At 39.6% G+C, this 25,285-nt stretch overlaps 1 protein-coding gene across 2 annotated transcripts in view; it reads right to left on the bottom strand.

Annotated features, from left to right (window-relative positions):
* Positions 1–486: 486 nt before the first annotated feature.
* mgat3b (beta-1,4-mannosyl-glycoprotein 4-beta-N-acetylglucosaminyltransferase b) overlaps positions 487–25,285 on the bottom strand; it is a 65,760-nt gene continuing 40,961 nt past the window's right edge. For both annotated transcript variants that reach the window (XM_057842421.1, XM_057842422.1), the window contains 4 exons: positions 23,036–23,456; positions 20,651–21,249; positions 16,466–16,748; positions 487–13,054 (listed from right to left, as the gene is read on the bottom strand). In XM_057842421.1, coding sequence (XP_057698404.1) covers positions 12,572–13,054; positions 16,466–16,748; positions 20,651–21,249; positions 23,036–23,456 — 1,786 coding nt within the window. In that variant the 3' untranslated portion in view covers positions 487–12,571. The remainder of the gene's footprint in view (positions 13,055–16,465; positions 16,749–20,650; positions 21,250–23,035; positions 23,457–25,285) is intronic.

Genomic DNA, 25,285 nt, shown 5'->3' on the forward strand with positions numbered 1-25,285 from the left:
GGCTGCCAAAAGCAACACTGACTTAATCTGATCTTTTTTTTGGAAAAAGAAATCTTCCAGAATACTTAATTATAAATTCATAATTTACCTTAAATAAAATGTTAATAATAATTAAAAAAAAAAAAAAAAAAAAAAAAGCACAATATGATAATCGTTTCAGCACCTATCAGTTGAAATGGATTAGACATCCATTGCTGTCAATACTGGTCCTTATCAAAATATTAGCATATTGTGATAAAGTTCATTATTTTCTGTAATGTACTGATAAACATTAGACTTTCATATATTTTAGATTCATTACACACAACTGAAGTAGTTCAAGCCTTTTATTGTTTTAACATTGATGATTTTGGCAAAAAAGTCAAGAAAAAACAAAAATCCCGATCACAAAAAATTAGCATAGCATAAAAAGGGACTCTAAAGAAGCTACTAACCTAATTATCTGAATCTAGAATTAACTCAAAACCCCGCGAAAGGTTCTTGAGGCTTTTAAAAACTCAGCCTGGTTCATTACTCAAAACCGCAATCATGGACAAGACTGCCGACCTGACTGCTGTCCAAAAGGCCATCATTGACACCCTGAAGCAAGAGGCTAAGACACAGAAAGAAATTTCTAGGGGAATAGGCTGTTCCCAGAGTGCTGTATCAAGGCACTTCAGTGGGAAGTCTGTGGGAAGGAAAGTGTGGCAGGAAACGCTGTACAACCAGAAGAGGTGATCGCACCCTGAGAAAGATTGTGGAGAAGGGCCGATTCCAGACCTTCAGGGGACCTGCAGAAACAGTAGACTGAGTCTGGAGTAGAAACATCCAGAGCCAGCATGCACAAGCGTGTGCTGGAAATGGGCTACAGGTGCCGCATTCCCCAGGTCAAGCCACTTTTGAACCTGAAACAGCGACACAAGCGCCTGACCTGGGCTACAGAGAAGCAGCACTGGACTGTTGCTCAGTGGTCCTAAGTACTTTTTTCAGATGAAAACAAATTTAGCATGTCATTCGGAAATCAAGGTGCCAGAGTTTGGAGGAAGACTGGGGAAAAGGAAATGCCAAAAAACATGAAGTCCAGTGTCACGTACCCACAGTCAATGATGGTCTGGGGTGCCATGTCCCTGCTGGTGTTGGTTTTATCAAGGGCAGGGTCAATGCAGCTAGCGATCAGGACATTTTGGAGCACTTCATGCTTCCATCTGTTGAAAAGATTTATGGAGATGAAGATTTCATTTTTCAGCATGACCTTGCACCTGCTAACAGTGCCAAAACCACTGGTAAATGGTTTAGTGACCATGGCATTACTGTGCTCAATTGCACTGCCAACTCTCCTGACCTGAACCCCATAGAGAATCTGTGGGATATTGTGAAGAGGAAGTTGAGAGACAGCAGACCCAACACTGTGGATGAGCTTAAGGCCGCTATCGAAGCATCCTGGGCCTCCATAACACCTCAAAAGTGCCACAGGCTGATTGCCTATATGCCAAGCTGCACTGAAGCAGTCATTTCTGCAAAAGGATTCCCGACCAAGTATTGAGTGCATAGCAGATATAATTAATTGAAGGTTGACTTTTTTTGTATTGGTTGGATGAAATATGCTAATTTTTTGAGATAGGGATTTTTGTTTTTTCTTGACTTTTTTTTTTTTTTTTGCCAAAATCATCAATATAATTAACAATAAAAGTCTTGAACTACTTCAGTTGTGTGTAATAAATCTTAAATATGTGAAAGTCTAATGTTTATCAGTACATTACAGAAAATAATGAACTTCATCACAATATGCTAATTTTTTGAGAAGGACTAGTAGGTGTTTGCAATATCAATTTCGCTCTTTTACTACTACGACAAACTGACCTGGGCTGGCGGTGAATGAGTTAAGCTACTATTAGTCCCATTTTTTGTTAATCCTTGATGCAGCCTGACCACTGTCCCTGAAAAGGTGAAAAGAAAAAGCCATTTTCTCTTCCACGTTTTCCTCATAGGTGTCCTGTCCTGGTGCTATAATTATATTTGATAAAACAGCATAACCTAGTGGCCACGAGCGTAAATTACGTCAAAGTGACATTGCTTCAAAATCTTTCATTCTCATTCTTGTTGCTGGATGCTGCAATAATCCATGTGAAAACAATAACATACTTACCAATGTAAGATTTTGGAGGTCCCCTCTTAGTTCTTCATAAAAATGCGTTTTAACCTAAATTTTAAATGCATTTGTACATTTTCTGGTGGCATTTTTATTTTAATCAAAATAAAACCTCTGAACTTTGAGAATAAAATTCAAATGTTTTTTTTTTAATTTTGAGTTTTATCATGCAAAACTTCTCTAAAAAGGCAACCAAGGAAAGCACAAGGTAAAAATACGATGAATAGTCTTGCAATGTCACTAAAACTTTCACGCCTCATCACAAATTAAAAAAAAAAAAAAGAGCATTGTGAACATTTTAAAATTTATTATATCATTGCCATAGAGCTTTATTTGTTGTTGATGGTTAGCATACATCCAGTCATGTGACTAAACACATGAGTTAAGTTCATTCCCAAATGCTTGATTTTCTTGACGTTTTTTTTTTGACCCATCACCAAAAGTCCATGTTTTTTTTTTTTTTTTTTTAAGAAAAAATTGTTTTGTTTTACCCCCATGCCTCTTATTTTTTGGTTGGGGGTGTGGAGTGGTGGTCGACTGCCTCCACCGAGTTCTCCTCTTGGAACACCAAGCCACTGGACCGCACGCACACACATGCACACACTCCTCCAAAATCAACGGGACAAAAAATATCTAAAAAAATAAAACTATGTAAGTTTGTACAATCAGTGCAGGGACAGAGGGGTTCACGTGTTCTACTCTTGTCAAAATAAAATACTGTTCACACTTGTTTTTGCATGTGCTTTCAACATAAAGCTGTCATTATTTGGATCTTTTCATTGGACATCAACAAACAGTAGCCCCTTTCAAACTAACTCTTGCAAAAATCAACCCATCGGATTTTCACACCGCCGAACTGATTGCGATTTGGCTGATACTGTACTACCTCAAAAGGTTAAATCCGTGTGAAATGGTTTGTTAACGGATGCCAGGAAGACTTCCATCGCAGAAGCTGTAAATTTATGGGTGTGCATTACAGTGTGAAAGGGGCTAATAGGTGTGTGTTGTGTCAATGCTACCACACTTTGGCTTGAACACATTTTACTTAACACAAAAATGATGGAGAAGGACACATTTCAAACATTTTTTTTTAACAAAAATTAAGCAAAAACATTAACAACAACCCTGTTAGAAACCTAATATTTATAATGACTTGTGTTACACAATGACAACACATCAGTAAGGTGCATTCATACTGTTAAAATGCTTCAGAAAACAACACAAAACACAAGCACTCAGTGATGACCAATCTCAGGTAGAGACACAGGAAATGTCATACTTAACACAAAAAACAATCACAAAAAAGCCTCAGTGATTGGTTAAACCAACTTAATGTCCTTGGAGGATGTAAAATGTGTGAGTGGACGTCGATCCTAACAGTAGGCTGAGACGCACGCAAGAAACACATGCGACGCCTCAAAAGATATTAAATATCAAGCTGCCAAAATTTAAATAGAAAACACACAAACACGCACGCAGTCTTTTTCATCTTAAGGGAACATTTCATCAAATCTCAAAACAAGACAGAAAGTGCAACAACGACAAAAAATATACATGATTGTGTGGAATTTCCTCCCATGCAAAGCCCTCTGCTCCCTGGCCTTTTCTCCCAACTTCACCTGGCTGGTCGCCATGGAGACCGACCCCACGCCGCCTTATTTTGTGGTAAAAATATGATTGTGTCTTTAAAAGGTGACCGTAAGGATAGAGAGAATGGTCATTTACAGGCACACAAACATGCACACAGACACACAACCTATTCCAGTAACCTCCTCCCCCCACTTTCACGCTCTATAGCAATTTTCTTTGTACACTTTGTTTTGCCTCACATTTATTTTGGATGTGATTCCGCTGTCCGCCACTAGATTGCAGCACACTATTGTGTAATGACTGAAATTAAATTTGTCCAAAGAAGAAGAATGAAAAGAAGTACTTCCCTGGTTTTTGCTTTAGATTATTCATTCATTTATCTTCTGAACTGCTTATCCTCACGAGGGTTGCGGGGTTGCTGGAGTCTATCCCAGCTAACAACGGGCAGGAGGACGGGTACACTCTCAAATGGTTGCCAGCCAGACATGGAGACAGACAATCATTTGCGCACACACACCTACGGACAATTTGGGAGTGTTTAACCAGCCTATCATGCCGGTTCAAACATCACACAGGGAGCTCATAGCCGGGACCAACAATCTCAGAACTGTGAGGGGGATGTACTAACAGCTTTTTCCACGAGACCGCATGATTTAGATTGTTAAACTAGACAATCATCTTCAAGGGATCCACGGATAAAAGACTTGTACTTCTTAAAAGATAAACATCATTATGAGTTAAAATAATTTGATATTGAAACCCCTCTTGATGTTTTTGGTTTTATACAATTTGTAAAATTAGTTTAACTAGTAGGACGTCAGTGTTGTTTACGTCACATGGTCACGCTGCTGGGCTTCCAGAGATGCCTCTCATGACATAAACATGTCATGTTTTCAACCCTTTCAATTTGAAACCGAGAGGAACATTAATGAGCATGACAGCACTGATTATATTTCACAAAACGAGCAGCAAAAGCAAAGTGAACAGGTAAGATGGGATGAGATTAGAGTAGGGGGAAAGAAAACGGTGTTCTGCTAAAATGTGCTACACCGGCAAAACATCTACAAGAGGCAAATTTGACACCCAAAGTACTACAAAGCCCTTTCAGCTTTGACATCTCGCCGTATAGAAGGAATTGCAGTAACCCGGTAATATTCGTCGAGTGACAGTGAGAATCTACGTCATCATCCCGAGTGTCCATTGTAGGTATAAAAACACAGTGCCCTCCGTAGGTCAAAACGTGTACTAAATATTACAGATTTTTAAATCAATGGCAACATTTTATAGTAAAAGAGAACAGTTGTGGCTTATTAGAGCCTACAAGTCTTTAAGTTCGATGTTCCCTTTAAGAATCACTTTTTACACCACGGCTGTAGCAACATTTTATAATGGTCATACATGGGTAAGAATATTGATGTAGATTCTCAAATAAATTAGTTTGAGAAAAATGTGCTTGATGGTCATCTATGTTCAAAACTTTGGGGAAATTAACAGAGGGATCAATACACTGCGGGGGATCACTGTATCCGATCTCATTGATATGGTCCAAAAATTCCTATTTTTGACAAAATTTGTTATATTTTTATATCTGCCTTTGAAGTATATAAAGTGACGGATGGAACAATTCAATGCTTTTTCACGACACAGCAGAAGGAGCAATAAAACTGCCGAAAAAAATCGATTGCCATTCCTACAATGAAAGAATGAAAAATTTAAAGAAAAAGAAAAGTCCGGCATAAATGACCTTCATGTGAAATATGGTTTCTTAAAGAATTCAAATATGCACATCGCCAATTTTTAAAATTGCGATAACGGAGAAAATAATGTTTAAACAAAATGACACCACTTGTGAGCACAGCCATTGTGTGTGTGCATATAGCACTTAAACACTGATATATTCGAAACAGTTAAAAAATTGGCAAGAAAATAGGCACCTTTGTTATCATTTCTGTACCTGTTCAATCTGTCTCCAATAGACACACATACTACAGTGGGTAGCCAATACGTTATGACAGGACAATCTGAAAAACTGGTACCTCGACATTCGATCCTTTCGACATCCAACGTAAAATTTGACTCGTTATTTGTCTCAAAATATGACAACATGCTCGAAATATGACAATTTACGACAATGTCGCAATTTCATTCTTTTCCCACAATACGGCAGCACAGCTGATTTTCTTGCAAAAGAAATCAACATGAGTTCAAGAATGTTAGTGCACGTGGAGAAAAAAAATGAAAAAAGGTGACAGTTACTATTGAAATTAAGATAGAAATGATTGAAAAATATGAGCATGGTGTGCATGTCAATGAACTGGCTTGGTATATGTCTACGATCTCGAAAGTCCTCCTCCAACTTCCATTCGCCAGTCTTTATAAGTTGACAATTATTATTATCATGACATCAGCAGGGAAGTTGCCAGCTTCGTCAGGTTTTTAATCATTTATTTCAGAATTTGTGCAACACTACTGTCCGCCGTAGCCGACACCAACAACATTAAAAGAGAAAATAAAAACTTCTCTCTTCCGCACCTATCTCACTCTCGAGTCAGCCACATGGTTCAGCATGCAAAACACAACCGCCAAATCAGAACCCGATTTGTTACACTATTACTATTATCGTTCGTATTGTGATTTGTATTTATAATTTACTTGTTCTGCTATGTGTAATTGATTTGTAATCAGACCAGGTATTTAGCAAAGGGTTTTGGGGTGTGGAACAAATTAATGTAATATATGTATTATAATGTATTGTTATGGGAAAATCCTGTCCCATTTTGACTTAGAAAGCAGGTCCTGGAACAAATTAAATTCGTATGTAGAGGTACCACTGTACTTGTATTTGATTGGCTAAAGTAGTGCTGTTATTTAAAAAAATTCTGACAACAGCTATTTTGCCTACTTACTGGAGATATGGGCTACTATTGATGTTTTCTATTACACATCATACAAATGAAATTCGGTTTTTATTTCGAATTGGTAAAGTGATTATTTCCACTGAGATGCATTTGATCAAAACCTTGTCTTGCACTTTTACTAACTAATTTAACTGTAAGTCTTTACAAAATGAAAACAGTGGTGACTGGATGAAAATGTGAAATGGTTGACCATGTGGAGCTTTTTAAAAAAGGCAAAGAGTGATTGAGAGCAAGGACCAATTGATTTTGATGTTTGCGCAACATTTGCGCTCCATTAGCATCACTTGATTCTTGCAACCCCATTTCCACTTTGAGCGTCTCATCGATTTCCTGTTTGTCAGCCGGAAAAAAAAAAAAAAAAAAAAAAATCAAGCTAGAGATCTTAGCCACACCCACAAAGGATTTAAAACTCTCTACATAACCTTTCACAAATAAAAAATATAAAAAAAATAAAAACAAGAGCCAAGTTGCCTCAATTCATTCTCATCAGAGGTTTTTGCTGCAGTGAAAGTAGATTAAGAATGATTTTGGAAACTATGCTGCAAGGCTAATGTTTTTTTTTTCCAAGCAAGTTTTCTAATGTATTTAAGCTAACTTAATGTGGTGTTAATTAGTGGATATGAATGTGATTTAAATTATTTAAAATTTTGATGAATACATAAATAAAACCTTTCATTTACTTTTAACAGAGTAGTAATTAAAAAATACATATTAGATTTCAGGTGGATGAACGATTTAATTCTACTTGATTTTGAATTGAGAAAATAAAAGTTCATGATCGCAACAGTATACTTTAATTTCACTTGTTAATTAAATAAACATTACAGATTTAGTTACTGTGAGCTATTTTGTAATTAATATGAAACCATTGAATTTTTAGATTTAATATTTTGCTTTAATATTTTATCAAAATGTATTTTTTATCTGACTAAAAAGTGCTACTAAGGCAAATTTTAGATATTTAAAAAAAAAAAAAAAAAAATCATTTTAACCCTTTAATGCCTGCAAAATGAAGCAATTGTCAAAGAATCACACAATTTGGAAAATAAGGTCTTAATGAAACCTTTTTTTCAAATTTGTAAAAAAGAAAAAAAAATATGTGTAGTAAATGCTCTAATATTTATAACCCTTGCTAAATCCTGTTTTTTTTTCTCATGGAACTTGCAGATGCATGAGTTGACTTGCATCCATTTTTTTTGTTTTTTTTTTGAGGAAAGATATTTCAAAATTCTGAATTAGTCTGAAAATCATGAAATTCTAAGTGTATCAAACGTGATACATTTGGCAAGAATGGGGTTAATCTTACATTTAAAACTGGGATGCTAAATTTACAATTTAAAAAATTGAATTTATTATTTTAATTGATAAAATCTACACGTTAAATTAAATTAAGATAAATAAAATTCCCATAATTCAAATTAATCGACTGACTCAGTTCTTTGATGGGAACATTTTCTCAGAATTAGCTGTCATACTTCCTTCCCAAGTTAAATACCGACATAATGACATCACAATGTCAGCCTGCTGAAAACTCAAGGAGATGAGGCCGTACGAGGCCATGAGGGTCATTTTGTTAACGCCCAAAGCTTTGGAGGTCTGATTTATGGCTGTGACTGCATTTCCACTGAAACTGTGTTGCTCATTATCTCATCAATGTCATACTTTCCCAACAATTACGGCTGAATACAGACAAAAGTTTTGGGTTGCAATGGTAAGCACACTTTCAGTCACCATGATAACTAACCTCTCCTTTTACCTGTTGTCATAGTAACTCAACACATACCTCCTGTTATCTATCATTATCGTGGTTAACTAATCACATTTCTGTCAGCGCTCTAAATGAATTTTTTCAGGCAGTAAATTAAAAAAATATATTCTTTTTTTTTTATTTTTTTTTTTACTTGTCCGTGGCAGTTTGCCCTCTTGCAGCATCTCACCCGAAAATCATTTTTAGAAAAATAAAATGAAAGGATTTCTCTCTCTCTGTACATATATGTAAAATAAATATAAATCAAAATGTAAATAAACAATTTAAACTACCTAGTCATCAATCGGAATGAGGGCTAAACAATTAGGAAAAATATTCTAATTGCCTTTATTTTTATACAAACAAATATTTGGAATCTGATTTAGTGTTATTTTTCTGGGGCAGGGAAGTGGGGAATTATTTTCTAAACAAAGAAATAAATTATTCAACAGTATGACCGACACAAAACTGGATACAGCCCACGTAAGAAGCAGATATTTCTGTAGGCCAGGCCTAAATGTTATGATGAATATAAAGAATAACTACCATAATTTTCGGACTATAAACCGCACCTGACTATAAGCCGCCACCTACCAAATTTGACACGAAAACGGCATTTGTTCATAGATAGGCCGCACTGGACTATAAGCCGAGGCTGTCCTCACTGTATTATGCGATATTTATACCAAAAGATATGAATCGCTAACACTATATTTTACAGCAGCATCATAAGACTGTTATAAGACCAAATGAACCACCACGAAGCTTTGAACCATTGTCTGCCAAGCTTCATTGCTTCAAGAAACGTCATTTGGCCATCACTGCTGCTTTGGGGGAGACAGTCAACCTCTACTGCCACCTGCTGTCAACTCTGTTGTGGTCCAACATGGCTCCTAGCATGCATTGCAGCGCTACAGATGTAAATAACAACATAACATTTATGATCTGCACGAATTTATTTCTTTATTTACTGTTCTAGTTGTTTCTTTAATTGTTAGTTATGGTACTTATTAACACTTTATTTGACAGTGGTGTAATAAGCCTGTCATAAGACCATCATAATTATGACGTGACACTAAGCCTGTTGCAATATGCAATAATTCCATTTATCGCACGATAAATAAAAATGAAGGCAGTAATTTTTCCCCTTCTATTTATCGCCTCGCGTTCACGTGCGTGCGCGCGTGCGTGCGGCAGACATGCCGTTTAAAGTTCGGATTCCTTGTTACCAACTGCGCAAAATGCATCTTCGTCCCAGGTCCGGCAAAAACTAGCGGCGCACCGGTGTTGTTGACGTGTGGGCGCTCCCGTCAGGAGTGACATTTCACGCGGGGCGGCTATTTTGCGGCACAACGCCGGATATTTACAACGAAGTCCGCCAAAACATTGTTACCGACTTGGCAGCTACGAACAACCTCGCTTTGACAATGAACAGCTGAATGAATATTGAGTGTCAGATTAAGAGCGCTGTGCTTCAAACTCGTCCTGTTTATGAAAGTCGATTGTTATATGCTGGTGTTGTGTAGTAATGAGCAGACGTGACTTCAGCGACTTTTTTAATGCGCGCACACACTAGATATCATGAACTAGATGTGCTACGTCCCATGCCATTGGCCACGTGAACCCAGAGTGATTATGGGACAAGTTGTCCATATACTACATTGATGAATTCTAAACTGTCATGACTGAATGGAAGTTAAGAAGGCCAAATCAACCCATACCAGTGACTATAGATAATGTTGCAAATATTGTTAATTCAGTACGTGACACAGATGGATTTGGACCACAAATAGGATGTCTTGCTCATGTAGTAAACCTAGCTGCTAAGAGAGCTGTAGCAATCAATAGTGTGCCCCACCTCACTTTACAAACAGTAAAGATTGTTCTCAGTACTTTTATACAATTTTTTTTTCAGATCAGTAAGAAGCACATAAATATTATGCACTAAAATGCATGTTTGTATGATGGCAATTTAATTTTTGCTCGTTAGCAAAAAAAAAAAAAACGAAACAAAAAAAATATATTTTTTCACAACATTAAATGTATTGTATCAAATGGAAAATCATGTCCCCTGTATCAAAAATCGTACCGAACCGTGACTTAACTGTATCGTTGCCTCCCTATGGAACACCATTGCAGAAGCTCTGAGAGGAAAAGTTTTCATTTGCCGATATGCTTAAGTTATTAACTGCAATTGTATATTTTTTTTCTTGAAAAACACATTTATTCTGTGTTTCTGCGCGGTATTAATATTGTTGTCTTATACTTAAGAGACATGGTCTTTTGTTTTTAGTTGTGATTTCTTAAAAAGTATTTTTGAATTTAAGAGTAAATATTTATCGCTTCTAAATGGGTGTACTTGATCTACTAATATATACTATATTCTGACTGTGTTATTGTAAATTGGTTTTTAAAAAAATGGGGGGGAGTGCAATAATATCGCATACCACAATAATTTATGAGATAGATTATCGCACACTAAAATTTGTTATCGCGACAGGACTACATGACACTGCCATGAGCATGAATGAATACTTATGACAGATGTCATTTTGTGTCATCCGGCAAATTATCTCACTTTTGAATGGATGTAAAGATCCCAGCTGGACATAAATGGTGTTAGTGTCATTATAAGATGCAGGAAACAAGATGAGGAAAAAAAGTAGCGGCTTATAGTCCGAAAATTACGGTATGCTGATTTTACTTAGGAATTCTAATAAAAAAGTATTCCATCACAGTAGCACATTTGAGTGGTGGATTGAACTTCAAGCCTTGTAAACATGTAGCATAATGATGTTTTTACCAGTATCAGAGTTCACGTGGATGTGGAGGGCCCCGTAACTTCTTCCCTTGAGCTCCCGATTGACTAGCTACGACTTTGGACCGACCCATTGATGCTGCTGTTGGTCTTCCAGGGGCTAGGATTAGTAGCTCAACTGATGAACAAGAACTATTGCAAATTGCAATACACATTGACCATTGACATCTATGTTGCGGTAATTGCTTTAATTCTGCACTAATCGTCTCGGCATTGGAACTTGTCTTCCGCAGCTACTGACTTTGCGAGATATGCTCTTTGCCCCTGATCCTTCCATGTATGGTCATCACCGCTTCCTTACTCGGCGTCCACTTTAAGCATTTTACAAAGCGGAGGAAAATCGAAACTACTCGGTAGAACTGGCATGCTCCGTTGGGTAGGACTTTTAATCTGGACAACTTTCAAGTTGCCATTGGCGATGCTGCGAGTGGACAGCTCAAACACTGTATTTCGTACAATAAATCACTAATTATGTTAACGTCTAATGTTTTATTACTTTGCCTGTGAGATATTATTAGCTGGCCCGGGCAATCAGGAAGCAGTTAATTTCTAGCTCTGTCGTGCTGTCCTGCCTTCTGTCCGATTAACCATTATTCTATCCTTGCCATGGGGGTTTTGCCACAAAGTGTATCTGTGCTTATATCTTTGTGTACATCCGACAGTGTGTGATATTGACTGTCTATGTGTTTTTCAGTATTATGTCATTCAGTGTGTTTCGTGTGTCCATCTTTGTGCATTTTGTCCTGTGACTAACAAGATATACAACTTGAACTTGAGTGACTAACGTAGCTTTAAGGAGCCGTGACCTGACTTGAACCAAACAAATACAAGCATGCACACACACACGCACAAAACTGCCCACTCATCTTCCTGTTATATACTTTTTGTTTCCAAGGAGACAAGAGTCTAACCAACTGCACATGCTCACACCTGCAATTCAGATGGAGGAAATAAAGCAACGGAATCACTGTAGAACTCCCTATAAGACGCAGGCCCACACACTCAAGACTTTGACTGATTGGACACCCTGACACATAATTTACATATGGAAAGACAAAATCACAGCAAAACTTCCCTTTGAATCACAAGCACACACCCAATACCGTTGTATTGGCACAAACACACAAGTTCACACATCTATCTCTCTACCTGCACGCTCACACACAGAAAGGTGCACGTGGGTTGAGTGTGTGTCAGTGTCTTCATTCAGCAGGGTGTGTGTGGGAAATCTCCAAAGGTGACAAGAAGACAACTTAAATACGTCATACACACCCAGAAAAAGGGCTGCGGTGATAGGTCGCGGCAGGAAATGAGCACTCGCGTAAATCCAGTGGTTGCATCCAGTCTGTACGACGATCTTAGCGCTTGTCTCAACGCTGTCCGGCGTAGGGGTTTTCCAGGAGGTAGCGGTATCGTGGGTAGTGGTCCAGCATGTACTTGGGGGCGTACATGATCTCCTTGGGGTCCACAGGCGGGTACTCCTGCAGCGAGCCGTCAAACCAGCCGCCGGTTCGGATCAGCTGGCGGATGTAACCCAGGTCGCGTTTGTCCTCGTAGTCGCCCCAGCGCGGGAAATCACCGTTCTGGGCCGACACCAGCTTATAGAGGATGCCCTCAGGTGAGAAGCACCAGGAGCAGTGCCAACCGGCGAAGTGAAAAGGGCTGCCCAATGACCACTGCACCAGGATGTGGCCCGTGTCATTCTCGTACTTGCGGAAGCCCGCCATGGTGTAGTACTCGCGTCGTCGCAGCTTGATGCCGTCGCCATCGTAGACGGCACGCAGCATGCCCATCGTGCAGCCCGATACCACCTCCAGGGAGCCAAGCTGCTTCCAGAAGAAGCCGTACAGAGACTGCGCAAAAACACACATGGTTGACCTTTTAAACGAAAAAGTCAAGACATCAAGAAATGTTTATTATACAAAAAATAAGGGTGATTTTCTTTCAAATAATAATAACCATGATTTTGGAATGTGAAGAAAATAATGAATGACTGTTTTTCCTAAAAATGTATTCAAGTTTGAACAAGACTCTTTAAAAATCTTTCCTGAAAAACTCCTCTGCCATGCCAAGTCCTGTCATCACCATCTCCACAAATCTAAGAAAAATGAATCTCTGCAATCCACTTATCAATATCATGTCAGAACCATGAATATGGGACTTTTAAATATCAGGAGCCTTACTTATCAAAGAGTGGGTAAGAATCTCACTAAAGGTTTTAGCAAGCACAAAATCTGATGTACGACGTGATGCAGCTATCAATCCGTGCATACGCACTCTATACAGCAGTCGGACACAGTCCTACTCAGAAAAGCACTTGGGAATCCCAATCTCTCCACACCCAATTAAACCATGTATGGTCAATACAAAGAACCACGCCCACCCACATTTACGTAGAATGTTGAACCTATTTGTTTCTGATTGTTATACATGCTACACGCAAGGATCTACTATTTAATAGTGTTTTGCAATAACACTGCTATAAACACAAGGATAATTTAAAGTGGCGAGGCGAACCTATAGACAATTTTCTGAGGTACTTGTGCATTTCTGCTCGCGACTTCCGTTTTACACTTTCTCCATCCAAAACAACAGTGGAGCTGGAGTCACACAGTCTGTGAGACATGGAGAGGGAAGAGCGGGAGTGGGATAGAGGGAGTTGTGACACCGTTGCAAACGCGATGCTAGGCTAGGTGGCTCCAATAATGTCTGACTGTAGCCGACAAACTACGCCCACATGATGCTACGCCAGATATCACATGAATATGAACTAGATGCGAAATGACAGACTTGCCGGCGTTGGTAAACAGCCACCATCTTAAAGCAGTAGACTTCTCAGAAAGGCTCTGTTGTAGAGAACCTTCCTAGTGAACCTAAGTAACGTTTATCTAAAATACTCAATCGGCAAAATCTTGACATGAATCTATCTTTAAATGATGAAACAGTTTTAAAACTTTCACATGTCGAAAGTAGACAGAAGGAAACTAATGCAATAACGAGAGCAATTTTAACAACTTTAACGGTTGATTCACAACATTAAATGACTTCCAAACATAGCAAAGGTTACTATTTGGTTATCGCAATATCCACAATACCCCTGTGTCTAGTTAAGTTTAGGGTAAAGAATTGAGCTAGGGCGACTGTCCCAAAAACCCTTTGAACTTCACATAGTGTGACCTATTTTTTATTTTTTTTGAATGGAAAAAAAACATGAAAAATAAAACCAGTTACTTTGCCAAAATAACTAATTACTCTTACATTCAGGTAATGGAGTTACTACCTCAATTACTTTTTGGGAGAAGTAATTTGTAACTGTAATTAATTACTTTTTTAAAGGAAGATTAACAACACTGATAGCCATGTAGAAACAGAGTTTTGACACTCTCCGATCTCGCATCGGGTGGTCACGTGGTTCACGTTGGCCTGAATAGTTCGAAGCAAAAGCAGCACTGTAATGGTTTTCGATGGAAATGACCGCGGTAATTGCAACATTTATGGTCGTCAAAGCGATGTTTGGAACTATTGGAAACGCCATTACTCGAAGTACCCGAAAGTAAAATCATATAATGGATCCCTACGGGAGTGTCGCAACTCTCTTTCTAGAGTACATGGCTCTGACCACACCTAAATATACAGTATATTATCGATGATTGTCACCGTTTTGCTAGGTGTAAATCATAGTATTGATAAAAGCAATGTGAATGAAAAATTTCTCAGAGAATGAGATAGAGTGGCCCAGCTAAGCACAGCAGGGTTCTCACAGAGTTCATCCTGCAATTAAATATTTATAGGAATACCTGTTGGAGAGTTCCCTCTGGCTAGTGCCAGTTACCAGGGAGGCCAAAGTGGTCAAATGCTGGTTTTATTAGACTTGACAACAATATTTGATCCACAAAATAAAATATTTAAAACAGACTTCAAGGTATTCCTTTTTTTGGTCACATTTCTTTCCACGACTTCCACACCCCCTCTGCCATTCGCCTTTTAATCGGGCTGGGAGCGACTTTGCTCGGCCTCGTTGCCGTTAGAACTCGGCCCACTCGCCTGGCTCTCGACTGATTCTACTTGTTGCACAAGAAAACAGCGCGTCTTATTTTTACTGCGTAGTAGAGATTGTGATAGTCTTGTAAAGAGCTTTTCTAGTTTTGACGAGAACGTTTTTTGAACTGTTAAGGTCCACACAAACATACTACACGGTTGCTTTTATTTCTAATGCCCCTTTCCCACTGAAACTAGTGGGTCAACGCGTGTTTTTTCCAAGCCGATGCAACCCACTAGCAATCGGCATTTGGCACCTTTCCTATTGACAAAAAAAAGCCGTGTCTTTTTTTATTTCACCCGTCTAACCCCCCACCCCTCCTCAGCCATGCGTAAGGTTACGTGACGTCACCCAGCTAAAATGCGCATCGACAATTCATTCAGATCAAGGAAGTAAACAATTCAGAGCAACATGGAAGCTTCCTTTCCGTTTGTGTTCTCCGTTTTCATGCTTTTTACTGCCCTCAAAATGATCGAAATGCAGCAAAGGATCAACACTGCTTGTGCTGAGGCAACGTAGGCGACGTGAATTCTTCTTCTTCTACTAGCTTTGTTATGAGCATCGACGTAACTACGGTTTTGGGGCGTGTTAAATGGGAGGCGACGTTGTTATGACGCATCACGTAAGAGCCTACGTCACCACGTAGATTAGGGTGTTGACTGTTGACCCGGGGATTTGCTTTTACACTGCATGACGATCAGAGCCGAGGTGATTTTAACACGGGTCGCTTGGTGGGTGGATTGACACGGGGCGAGGCGGGTCGCTGCACCTTTCCCACTGCCACCAAAAGCCGATTGTTAGTGGGTTGACACGGGTTTTTTGGCCAGTGGGAAAGGGGTATAATACAAAAATTCCAACACACACTCCAGGTGAAATAGAACGCTGTCTTTGTAGTAGCCTAGTAGTAGTAGTAGTGCTTAAATGATCCAGCATGCGTGTGTACTGCCATTGTGCACGCCTTAAATGGCGAAAATGCGCTAGCGTGACAAATTTGGCCCGAAACGGCTGTTTTTGGATGGGGAAAAACTAAAAAAGATCCTCAGCACCCCCTGCTGCGAGTGACTTCCAGGGCCCCTGAACCTTCGGATAATATTGAGAGTCCAACTGAATGAATAAGAGTATGTATTCACAGCCACAAAAGCTTCGGGAGCAAAATATTATAAGGGTGAAAAATTTGACAGAACAGCAGGTTTGATTGCCCCACCAACATCAAAGACACACTTACCCTGCGCATGTGAATGGCGAAGGGCTCTGTCCAGCCATCAAAGAGTTTGAGGAAGAGGAGGCCCTCATGGGCTGGAATCTCATCGGCGTCATTAATGACGAAGACGTCGTCCGGCCGGCCGCCCTCTACCCGTGACATACCATTGCGCGTCAGGAAGGTGCGAAGGTAGTCATCTGCTATCCAGCCATCCTGCCGACCGCCTTCAGGGAAATGATCCAGGAAAACGTACAGGATCTTGTGGCGCACATAGTCGTAAGTACCGTTCAGGAGCAGATGCAAAAAACTGCAAAGCATACGCAGGTCATACAAACAACACTTTTCAACTTCAACTTTTCAACTTACCTCAAAGAATACTATAACAATACTTGAAATGTAACTCACTGACCAGAGAATGTCATGAGTTCCATTGTGGGAGTGGTTGGAAGTTTAAAGGTTGGCAGTGAGGCAAAGAGCATTGTATTTTTCAGCGAGAAGGATGTTAGTGGTGCTATTTTGCGTGAAACATGAGTTACAAAGGTGAATAGAATGTAGAGAACTAAGTCCAAAAATGAAACTCGCACAGCTATTGTGTGAACTTATATATAACATTTCACTTACTAACATATTATGTTAGTAAGTGAAATGTTATATTTTTTGTATGAGACGCTTTTTGTTTATGTTTAGTGAACCTGTATAGCGTGCTAAGCTAAAGTTGTTGCTAATGCAATGCTTGTGTACTTTTTTTTGTAGTTTCACTACAGTCTAAAGAGGACAGTGGTTTGAGGCCATTTTAATAAATCAGATGAAAAAGGAAGAAGTCTGATTATAAAGGCGTCGTTCACTAGCTGTCTAGCTTTGGAAAAAGTAGACGCTTCGGAGTGAGGACAGCATAGACAGATTTAAATGACAGTAGAGTGAAATGCCCACTACAGTCCTTATGTACCGTATGTTGACTGTATATATCCATCTTGTGTCTTATCTTTCCATTCCAACAAATTATTTTACAGAATTTATATATAATTTACAGAAAAATATGGCATATTTTATAGATGGTTTGAATTGCGATTAATTGCGATTAATTACGATTAATTAATTTTTAAGCTGTAATTAACACGATTAAAAATTTTAATCGTTTGACAGCCCTAATTTGTTGCTTTTATTGCTGTTAATTTTTTTCCCTCCATTTCTTATGGAGTCTTTAGTGTTATGTACCTGTTCTTTTGCTAACTTATGCATTTACTGCCATTTGTCAGAAAAGATGCTTAATGTTGTTTCTTTTATTGTAATGTCGCATTTTGTTGTGATTTATAACTGGAAAGGATACCACAACCACTGCAGTGGAAGCTAATGGGGATCCACAATAAACAAACAATAAACACAACCTTTGCAGTTCATGTTCATTCATGTTTCAGCACACTTTTCATGCCCCCCCCAAAGAAATCGCCGAAAAATGCAATGTTCCCCACCATACTGCTAACATTCCTACCAAAAGATGGTTCCACAATGCAATGTGTTTCAATTTAATATTGTTTAAAAAAAAAAAATCAATACTAGAGGTGTACATAACAATTTCTATTAAGCTAAGATACTGTTTTGAACGATTTTGATTAGATTGTGCCTAACAAATCGATGTATCGAAACAGATTTAATGATATGATTCAATGTAACACCCTTAATAGGTACAAGCAGGGTTCCCGCGGGGTCTTAAAAAATCTTAAAAGCATTGAATTTATGAATTTGGAAATAATACCTTAAAAACTCTTGACAAAGTATTGAATTTTCATATGTGGTCTTAAAGTTTTTTATGATGTACAGTGTATCAGAAAAGTGAGTGCACCCTCGCATTTCTGCAGATATTTAAGTTAGGGCTGTCAAAATTATCGCGTTAATGGGCGTTAATTAATTTTTTAAATTAATCACGTTAAAATATTTGACGCAATTAATGCAGGTGCCCCACTCAGACAGATTTAAATGACGGTACAGTGAAACGCTCACTTATTAATTGTGTTTTATGGACTTTAGCCACCCTCTGCTGGCGCTTGGGTGCGACTGATTTTATAGGCTTCAGCACCCATGAGTATTGTGTCAGTAATTATTGACATCAACAATGGCGGGCTACTAGTTTATTTTTTGATTGAAAATTTTACAAATTTTATTAAAACGAAAACATTAAGAGGGGTTTTAATATGAAATTTCTATAACTTGTACTAACATTTTTCTTTTAAGAACTACAAGTCTTTCTATCCATGGATCGCTTTAACAGAATGTTAATGTTAATGCCATCTAGATGATTTATTGTTATAATAAACAAATACAGTCCTTATGTACCGTATGTTGAATGTATATATCCATCTTGTGTCTTATCTTTCCATTCCAACAATAATTTACAGAAAAATATGGCATATTTTATAGATGGTTTGAATTGCGATTAATTGCGATTAATTACGATGAATTAATTTTTAAGCTGTAATTAACTCGATTAAAAATTTTAATCATTTGACAGCCCTAATTTAAGTATATCTTTTCATGGGACAACACTGACAAAATTACACTTTGACACAATGAAAAGTAGTCTGTGTGCAGCTTATATAATAGAGTTAATTTATTTTCCCCTCAAAACAACTCAAAATATAGCCATTAATATCTAAAATCCTGGCAACAAAAGTGAGTACACCGCATGGGAAAAACGTACATCCCTAACATCCCTCACTTTTGTTGCCAAAGGTTTAGATATTAATGGCTATATTTTGAGTTATTTTGAGGGGAAAATAAATTAACTTTTATTATATAAGCTGCACACAGACTACGTTTCATTGTGTCAAAGTGTCATTTTTTTCAGTGTTGTCCCATGAAAAGATATACTTAAATATCTGCAGAAATGTGAGGGGTGTACTCACTTTTGTGATACACTGTATTAAAGCTGCAGCTATCGAATATTTTAGTAGTCAATTAATCGATTAACTAGTTTGTTCGAATAATTGAGTAATCGGATAAGGAACAATAAAAAATTAAAATACCTAAGCTGAGCTATACTTATAAACTACTTTATGAATGCATTACAAAAACATAAGCTCAAACAAAAACTTAGCTTATGTTGGTCTTAACAGGGAGCAGCTGGATTCAGCCATGTGAAAAGAGGCGGAATAGAGGGCAGTGTATCCACCCAAATCAATACAACTAAATGCAAACACTTTCAAAACAAACCATTACAACACCACTTTAATTAAACGAATACTCGAATCAGCAAAATTAAATTTGAATCTTTATTTCTAATCGAATACTTCAGTTGATCGATTAATCGTTGCAGCACTACACTGTATCTAACTTCTGTAAGTCCCATGCTAAACCGTCCAAGCACATAACCACCATGAGAGGAAAGAAACAAACTCCCTCCGTTGCCGGCATTTTTCAATCTGCCTGTTTGAGCCAGCCAGTATCTCATGAGCCTGAAGAGACAGAAGCTAAAGTCAGCCAGCAAGCTGCTAGTGCTGCAGCCCCTTGCATCTCAGCCCAACTACGATTGCTAGTGGATTTGCGAGAGTGGATCTACGCACATCGTTTGGGTCCACAGCAACCATTAAAGTTGCGGACTCTGCACACGATTGCTAAACACAATTCCTACAGTGGCAATGAAGGCATTTCTGAGCTTTTCAGGTACATGTTCCCAGACTCAGACATTGCCAACACTTTTACTTGTGGTGCCGACAAAACGGCTTATGTAGCCAAATTGGTGGTGTCGCGTGAGTTGCCTATTCAATATACGTACTGCATTCTTACATCCTGCACACATTCCACATTTTCACTTTCGAAAAATAAATTAACACAAATACACAGATTTAGTTTTTGTTGTCGATATGGCTGTGAAATAAGTATTACGTTTTTAGAAAATTGTCTTAATTAGGGCTTAAAATGTCTTAAATTTAACTTGAGGAAACCCTTACGAACCCTGTACAAGGATCTGTTCCTCTCCTCCCCAATAGTTACGTTATCAACAAACTGGGTAACAATATGAAGCCATTTCCTGTCGCTGCACAACTAAACATGTTATTGACGCCCTTTCGAACGGTAATTTTGTGTTCCTGGCTTTGATGTCTAACTTCAGCTCTTATTGTGTTCCTGGCTTTGATGTCCACTTCAGCTCTTATTCATTCCATACAGCTAGTATTAAATTACATTTTGTAAATAACTTGGCGGCGAGGTGGTCACCTGAGAGGTCTTTTTTCCCCATAGGCGGTGAAGTTGGATTCGCACACAATGAAAAGGTCTACAGCCTGTGCCAGCTCGTGAAAGCGTACGTGCAGCAGGTCAAACTCATGGTTGACATTGATGGCGTTAATGACGCGGCGAGGCGTCTCTCTGGGCGTTAGCCGCTCCTTGGTTGGCAGGTTGGAGTGGTACACCATGGTGGGCACTCCGCAGTAGGGTCCGTGCCAGCCGGGCCGGCACACGCACTTCACCAGCCGCTTGCCACCCCGAATGACCCTGGTTTTGGATGTGATCGAGGCCTGCTGTTGGACCTCCAGAGGTTTTCGCTGGGCGGTGTTGCGGCCACCCTCCTTGGCGACGCCCGCTTTCTCCCTGGGGCTGGCCACTTCAGTGCCCTGCCGGAAGCACAGTGCTCCAGCTCGGGTTCGAGCGAAGAACGAGGTCTTGTCATCTCGCAGCTGGTAAGTGCGAGTGTGCAGGTCGCCCATGGATTCCAACAAGTCCGGGGGCGGTTTGACCTTACGGAACGGTGCCGGGTGGGCCGGGTCTTGTGGCGCGTGAGTGTGCACAGGTGGGTTGGGATGGTTTTCCTGCTGTGTCTAGATGGGACAAAAACAAGGCAGTCATCCTTTTGTTGCTTGATGGAAAAAATGTTCCTAATTCATCCAACAATGCTGCTGTCCACATTTACCAGTATATCTTAAGTATCTTATCTATTTAGTGTTAGGTATCTATAAATGGTCAATTTGTGTATACATGTACAGTGGGGGAAATAAGTATTTAGTCAACCACTAATTGTGCAAGTTCTCCCACTAATATAATTGTCAACATGGGTAAACCTCAACCATCAGAGACAGAATGTGGACAAAAAACCCAGAAAATCACATTGTTTGATTTTTAAAGAATTTATTTGCAAATCATGGTGGAAAATAAGTATTTGGTCACCTACAAACAAGCAAGATTTCTGGCTGTCAAAGAGGTCTAACTTCTTCTAACGAGGTCTAACGAGGCTCCACTCGTTACCTGTATTAATGGCACCTGTTTTAACTCATTATCAGTATAAAAGACACCTGTCCACAACCTCACTCAGTCATACTCCAAACTCCACTATGGCCAAGACCAAAGAGCTGTCGAAGGACACCAGAGACAAAATTGTAAACCTGCACCAGGCTGGGAGGACTGAATCTGCAATAGGTAAAACACTTGTTGTAAAGAAATCAGCTGTGGGAGCAATTATTAGAAAATGGAAGACATACAAGACCACTGATAATCTCCCTTGATCTGGGGCTCCATGCAAGATCTCAGCCCGTGGCATCAAAGCGATAACAAGAACGGTGAGCAAAAATCCTAGAACCACACTGGGGTACCTAGTGAATGACCTACAGAGAGCTGGGCCACAGTAAGAAAGGCTACTATCAGTAACACTAAGCACCGCCAGGGACTCCTACTCTGCCAGACGTGTCCCCCTGCTGAAGCCAGTACACGTCCAGGCCCGTCTGCGGTTCGCTAGAGAGCATTTGGATGATCCAGAAGAGGACTGGGAGAATGTGTTATGGTCAGATGAAACCAAAATAGAACTTTTTGGTAGAAACACAGGTTCTCGTGTTTGGAGGAGAAAGAATACTGAATTGCATCCGAAGAACACCATACCCACTGTGAAGCATGGGGGTGGAAACATCATGCTTTGTTTTTTCTGCAAAGGGACCAGGACGACTGATTTGTGTAAAGGAAAAAAATGAATGGGGCCATGTATCGAGAGATTTTGAGTGAAAATCTCCTTCCATCAGCAAGGGCATTGAAGATGAGACGTGGCTGGGTCTTTCAGCATGACAATTATCCCAAACACACAGCCAGGTCAACGCAGGAGTGGCTTCGTAAGAAGCATTTCAAGGTCCTGGAGTGGCCTAGCCAGTTTCCAGATCTCAACCCCATAGAAAATCTGTGGAGGGAGTTGAAAGTCTGTGTTGCCCAACGACAGCCCCAAAACATCACTGCTCTAGAGGAGATCTGAATGGAGGAATGGGCCAAAATACCAGCAACAGTGCGTGAAAAGCTTGTGAAGAGTTACAGAAAACGTTTGGCCTTCGTTATTGCCATTAAAGGTTACATAACAAAGTATTGAGATTAACTTTTGGTATTGACCAAATACTTATTTTCCACCATGATTTGCAAATAAATTCTTTAAAAATCAAACAATATGATTTTCTGTTTTTTTTTTCTTCCACATTCTGTCTCTCATGGTTGAGGTTTACCCATGTTGACAATTAGAGGCCTCTCTAATATTTTCAAGTGGGAGAACTTGCACAATTAGTGGTTGACTAAACACTTATTTGTCCCACTGTATATTTCTAATGTAACAGTTTATTGCTTTTCTTTTCGTCTTACCTGAATGTCAACTTTCAGTCCATCATCTGGTTTCTCCCAAGGATGAGGAGGCGCCGGCACCTCCATGGCCCTCATCTCCAGTCCCCCATTGCCCAACATGTTAGATCCCACTGCTACCTCAATCTCGTCTGTCGCCATTCCCACCAAAGCGCCCCCTCTGGCTTTGGTGTCCGACGGGTAGACGACCGGGAGTGGGGGCGCCTCCTCGGGGTAAGCGGGGCTGAGCTGCGTACCGGTTTCAGTTCTTTTCTCTTGCCAGAAGAATCCGGTAACCATAATGATGGACTTGATGTTAGGGTACGGTGCGGACAGCTCACGCAGTAGGGACACATAATGGAGGGCCTTGTAGTAGTGCAGGAAGGAGATGACACACAGCCCAACCGTGCACAGCAAGAACACCCTGTGGCGCCGCATTCTCATCCTGCAAGAAAAAAACAAGTGAGTATGACCGCATATGTTAACATTAACAAGTTTCATAGATTATTACATCGAATTTTTAGAATGTACAGTGCAGTAAAATGCAAATCACTTTTTTTACTTTTATGAAACAGAATCTTATGCCCCTTTGCCGATGAAACTAGTGGGTCAACGCGCGTTTTTTCCAAGCCGATGCAACCCAGTAGCAACTGGCATTTGGCACCTTTCCCATTGACAAAAAAAGCCGTGTCTTTTTTTTCTTCACCCGTCTAACCCCCCACCCCTCCTCAGCTGTGAGTAAGGTTACGTGACGTCACCACGCTAAAATGCACGTTGACAAGTGCGACCGAATTCATTCAGTTCAAGGAAGTAAACAATGCAGAGCAACATGGAGTCCTCCTTTCCGTTTGTGTTGTCTGTTTTCATTGTCAACCCACTAACAATCGGCTTTTGGTGGCAGTGGGAAAGGTGCTGCGACCCGCCTCGACCCGTGTCAGTCAACCCGCCAAGCGACTCGCGTTAAAATCACCTCGGCTCTGATCGTCATGCAGTGTGAAAGCAAAACCCCGGGTCAACAGTCAACACGCTAATCTACGTGGTGACGTAGGCTCTTACGTGATGCGTCATAACAACGTGCCAGTCGCCTCCCATTTAACACGCCCCACAACCGTAGTTACGTCGATGCTCATAACAAAGCTAGTAGAAGAAGAATTCACATCGCCTACGTTGCCTCAGCACAAGCAGAGTGTTGATCCTTTGCTGCATTTCGATCATTTTGAGGGCAGTAAAAAGCATGAAAACGGAGGACACAAACGGAAAGGAAGCTTCCATGTTGCTCTGCATTGTTTACTTCCTTGATCTGTCGACGCGCATTTTAACATGGTGACGTCACGTAACCTTACGCACGGCTGAGGAGGGGTGGGGGGTTAGACGGGTGGGAAAAAAAAAAAAGACACGGCTTTTTTTGTCAATGGGAAAGGTGCCAAATGCCAATTGGTAGTGGGTTGCATCGGCTTGGAAAAAACGCGCGTTGACCCACTAGTTTCTTTGGGAAAGGGGCAGAAAACTCACAAATGATAGTCATGATACCACAGTTAACCACATCATTTAAAAAAAAAAAAAAAAAACATGAAAATCGTGGACATATTTTCTGGATCTCAAAAATATGAACAGTTCATCGATGTATTTGTGGATCTGACAAACATGAAAATAACAAATGTATTTGGGATAATCACTGACATACAGTATTTGTGAATCTGAAAAACACGTGTAAATCACGAATGTGCTTGTTTGTGCATATCTGACCTAAATGCATGATATTTGTCTCAAAAATAGATGCGTGCTGCCTCTTAGCCATAAACACACTTTCGACAATTCACGAGCAGAATCAAATGTTTACAAATAAGTGATGATAAATGCACGCATGACATAAAAAAAGAACCTGTGAATTTCGCGAATATAGTTATGGATTTCATTAACATCTGTGAACATAGCTATACTAGTGGATCCCAAAAACTTGAAAATCATGCGTACATTGGTGGATCTATAACACACATGAAAATAGCCTATAAAATTGTTGATCTTGAAAACGTGTGAATCGCGGATGTATTTCTGTAAATATTTTTAGACAAATCGCTCCCCATGGAGGTAGGCATGTAAGCTGAGCAAAGTGCCTCTCGGCTGGTTAGAAGGCAAACAGTGTCGTGAGGTTGAGGTCACGGGGAAAAAAAGTGCCAATGACAGGAAATGGTCGTCTGACAAAAATATTGAAACTCTCTGCAAGTTTCAACAAGCCAAATTTAAGACTTTTTAAGCCCAAAATGAATACAATTT

Source organism: Corythoichthys intestinalis, chromosome 8 (assembly GCF_030265065.1).
Source record: "Corythoichthys intestinalis isolate RoL2023-P3 chromosome 8, ASM3026506v1, whole genome shotgun sequence".
In the NCBI taxonomy this organism is placed as follows: domain Eukaryota; kingdom Metazoa; phylum Chordata; class Actinopteri; order Syngnathiformes; family Syngnathidae; genus Corythoichthys; species Corythoichthys intestinalis.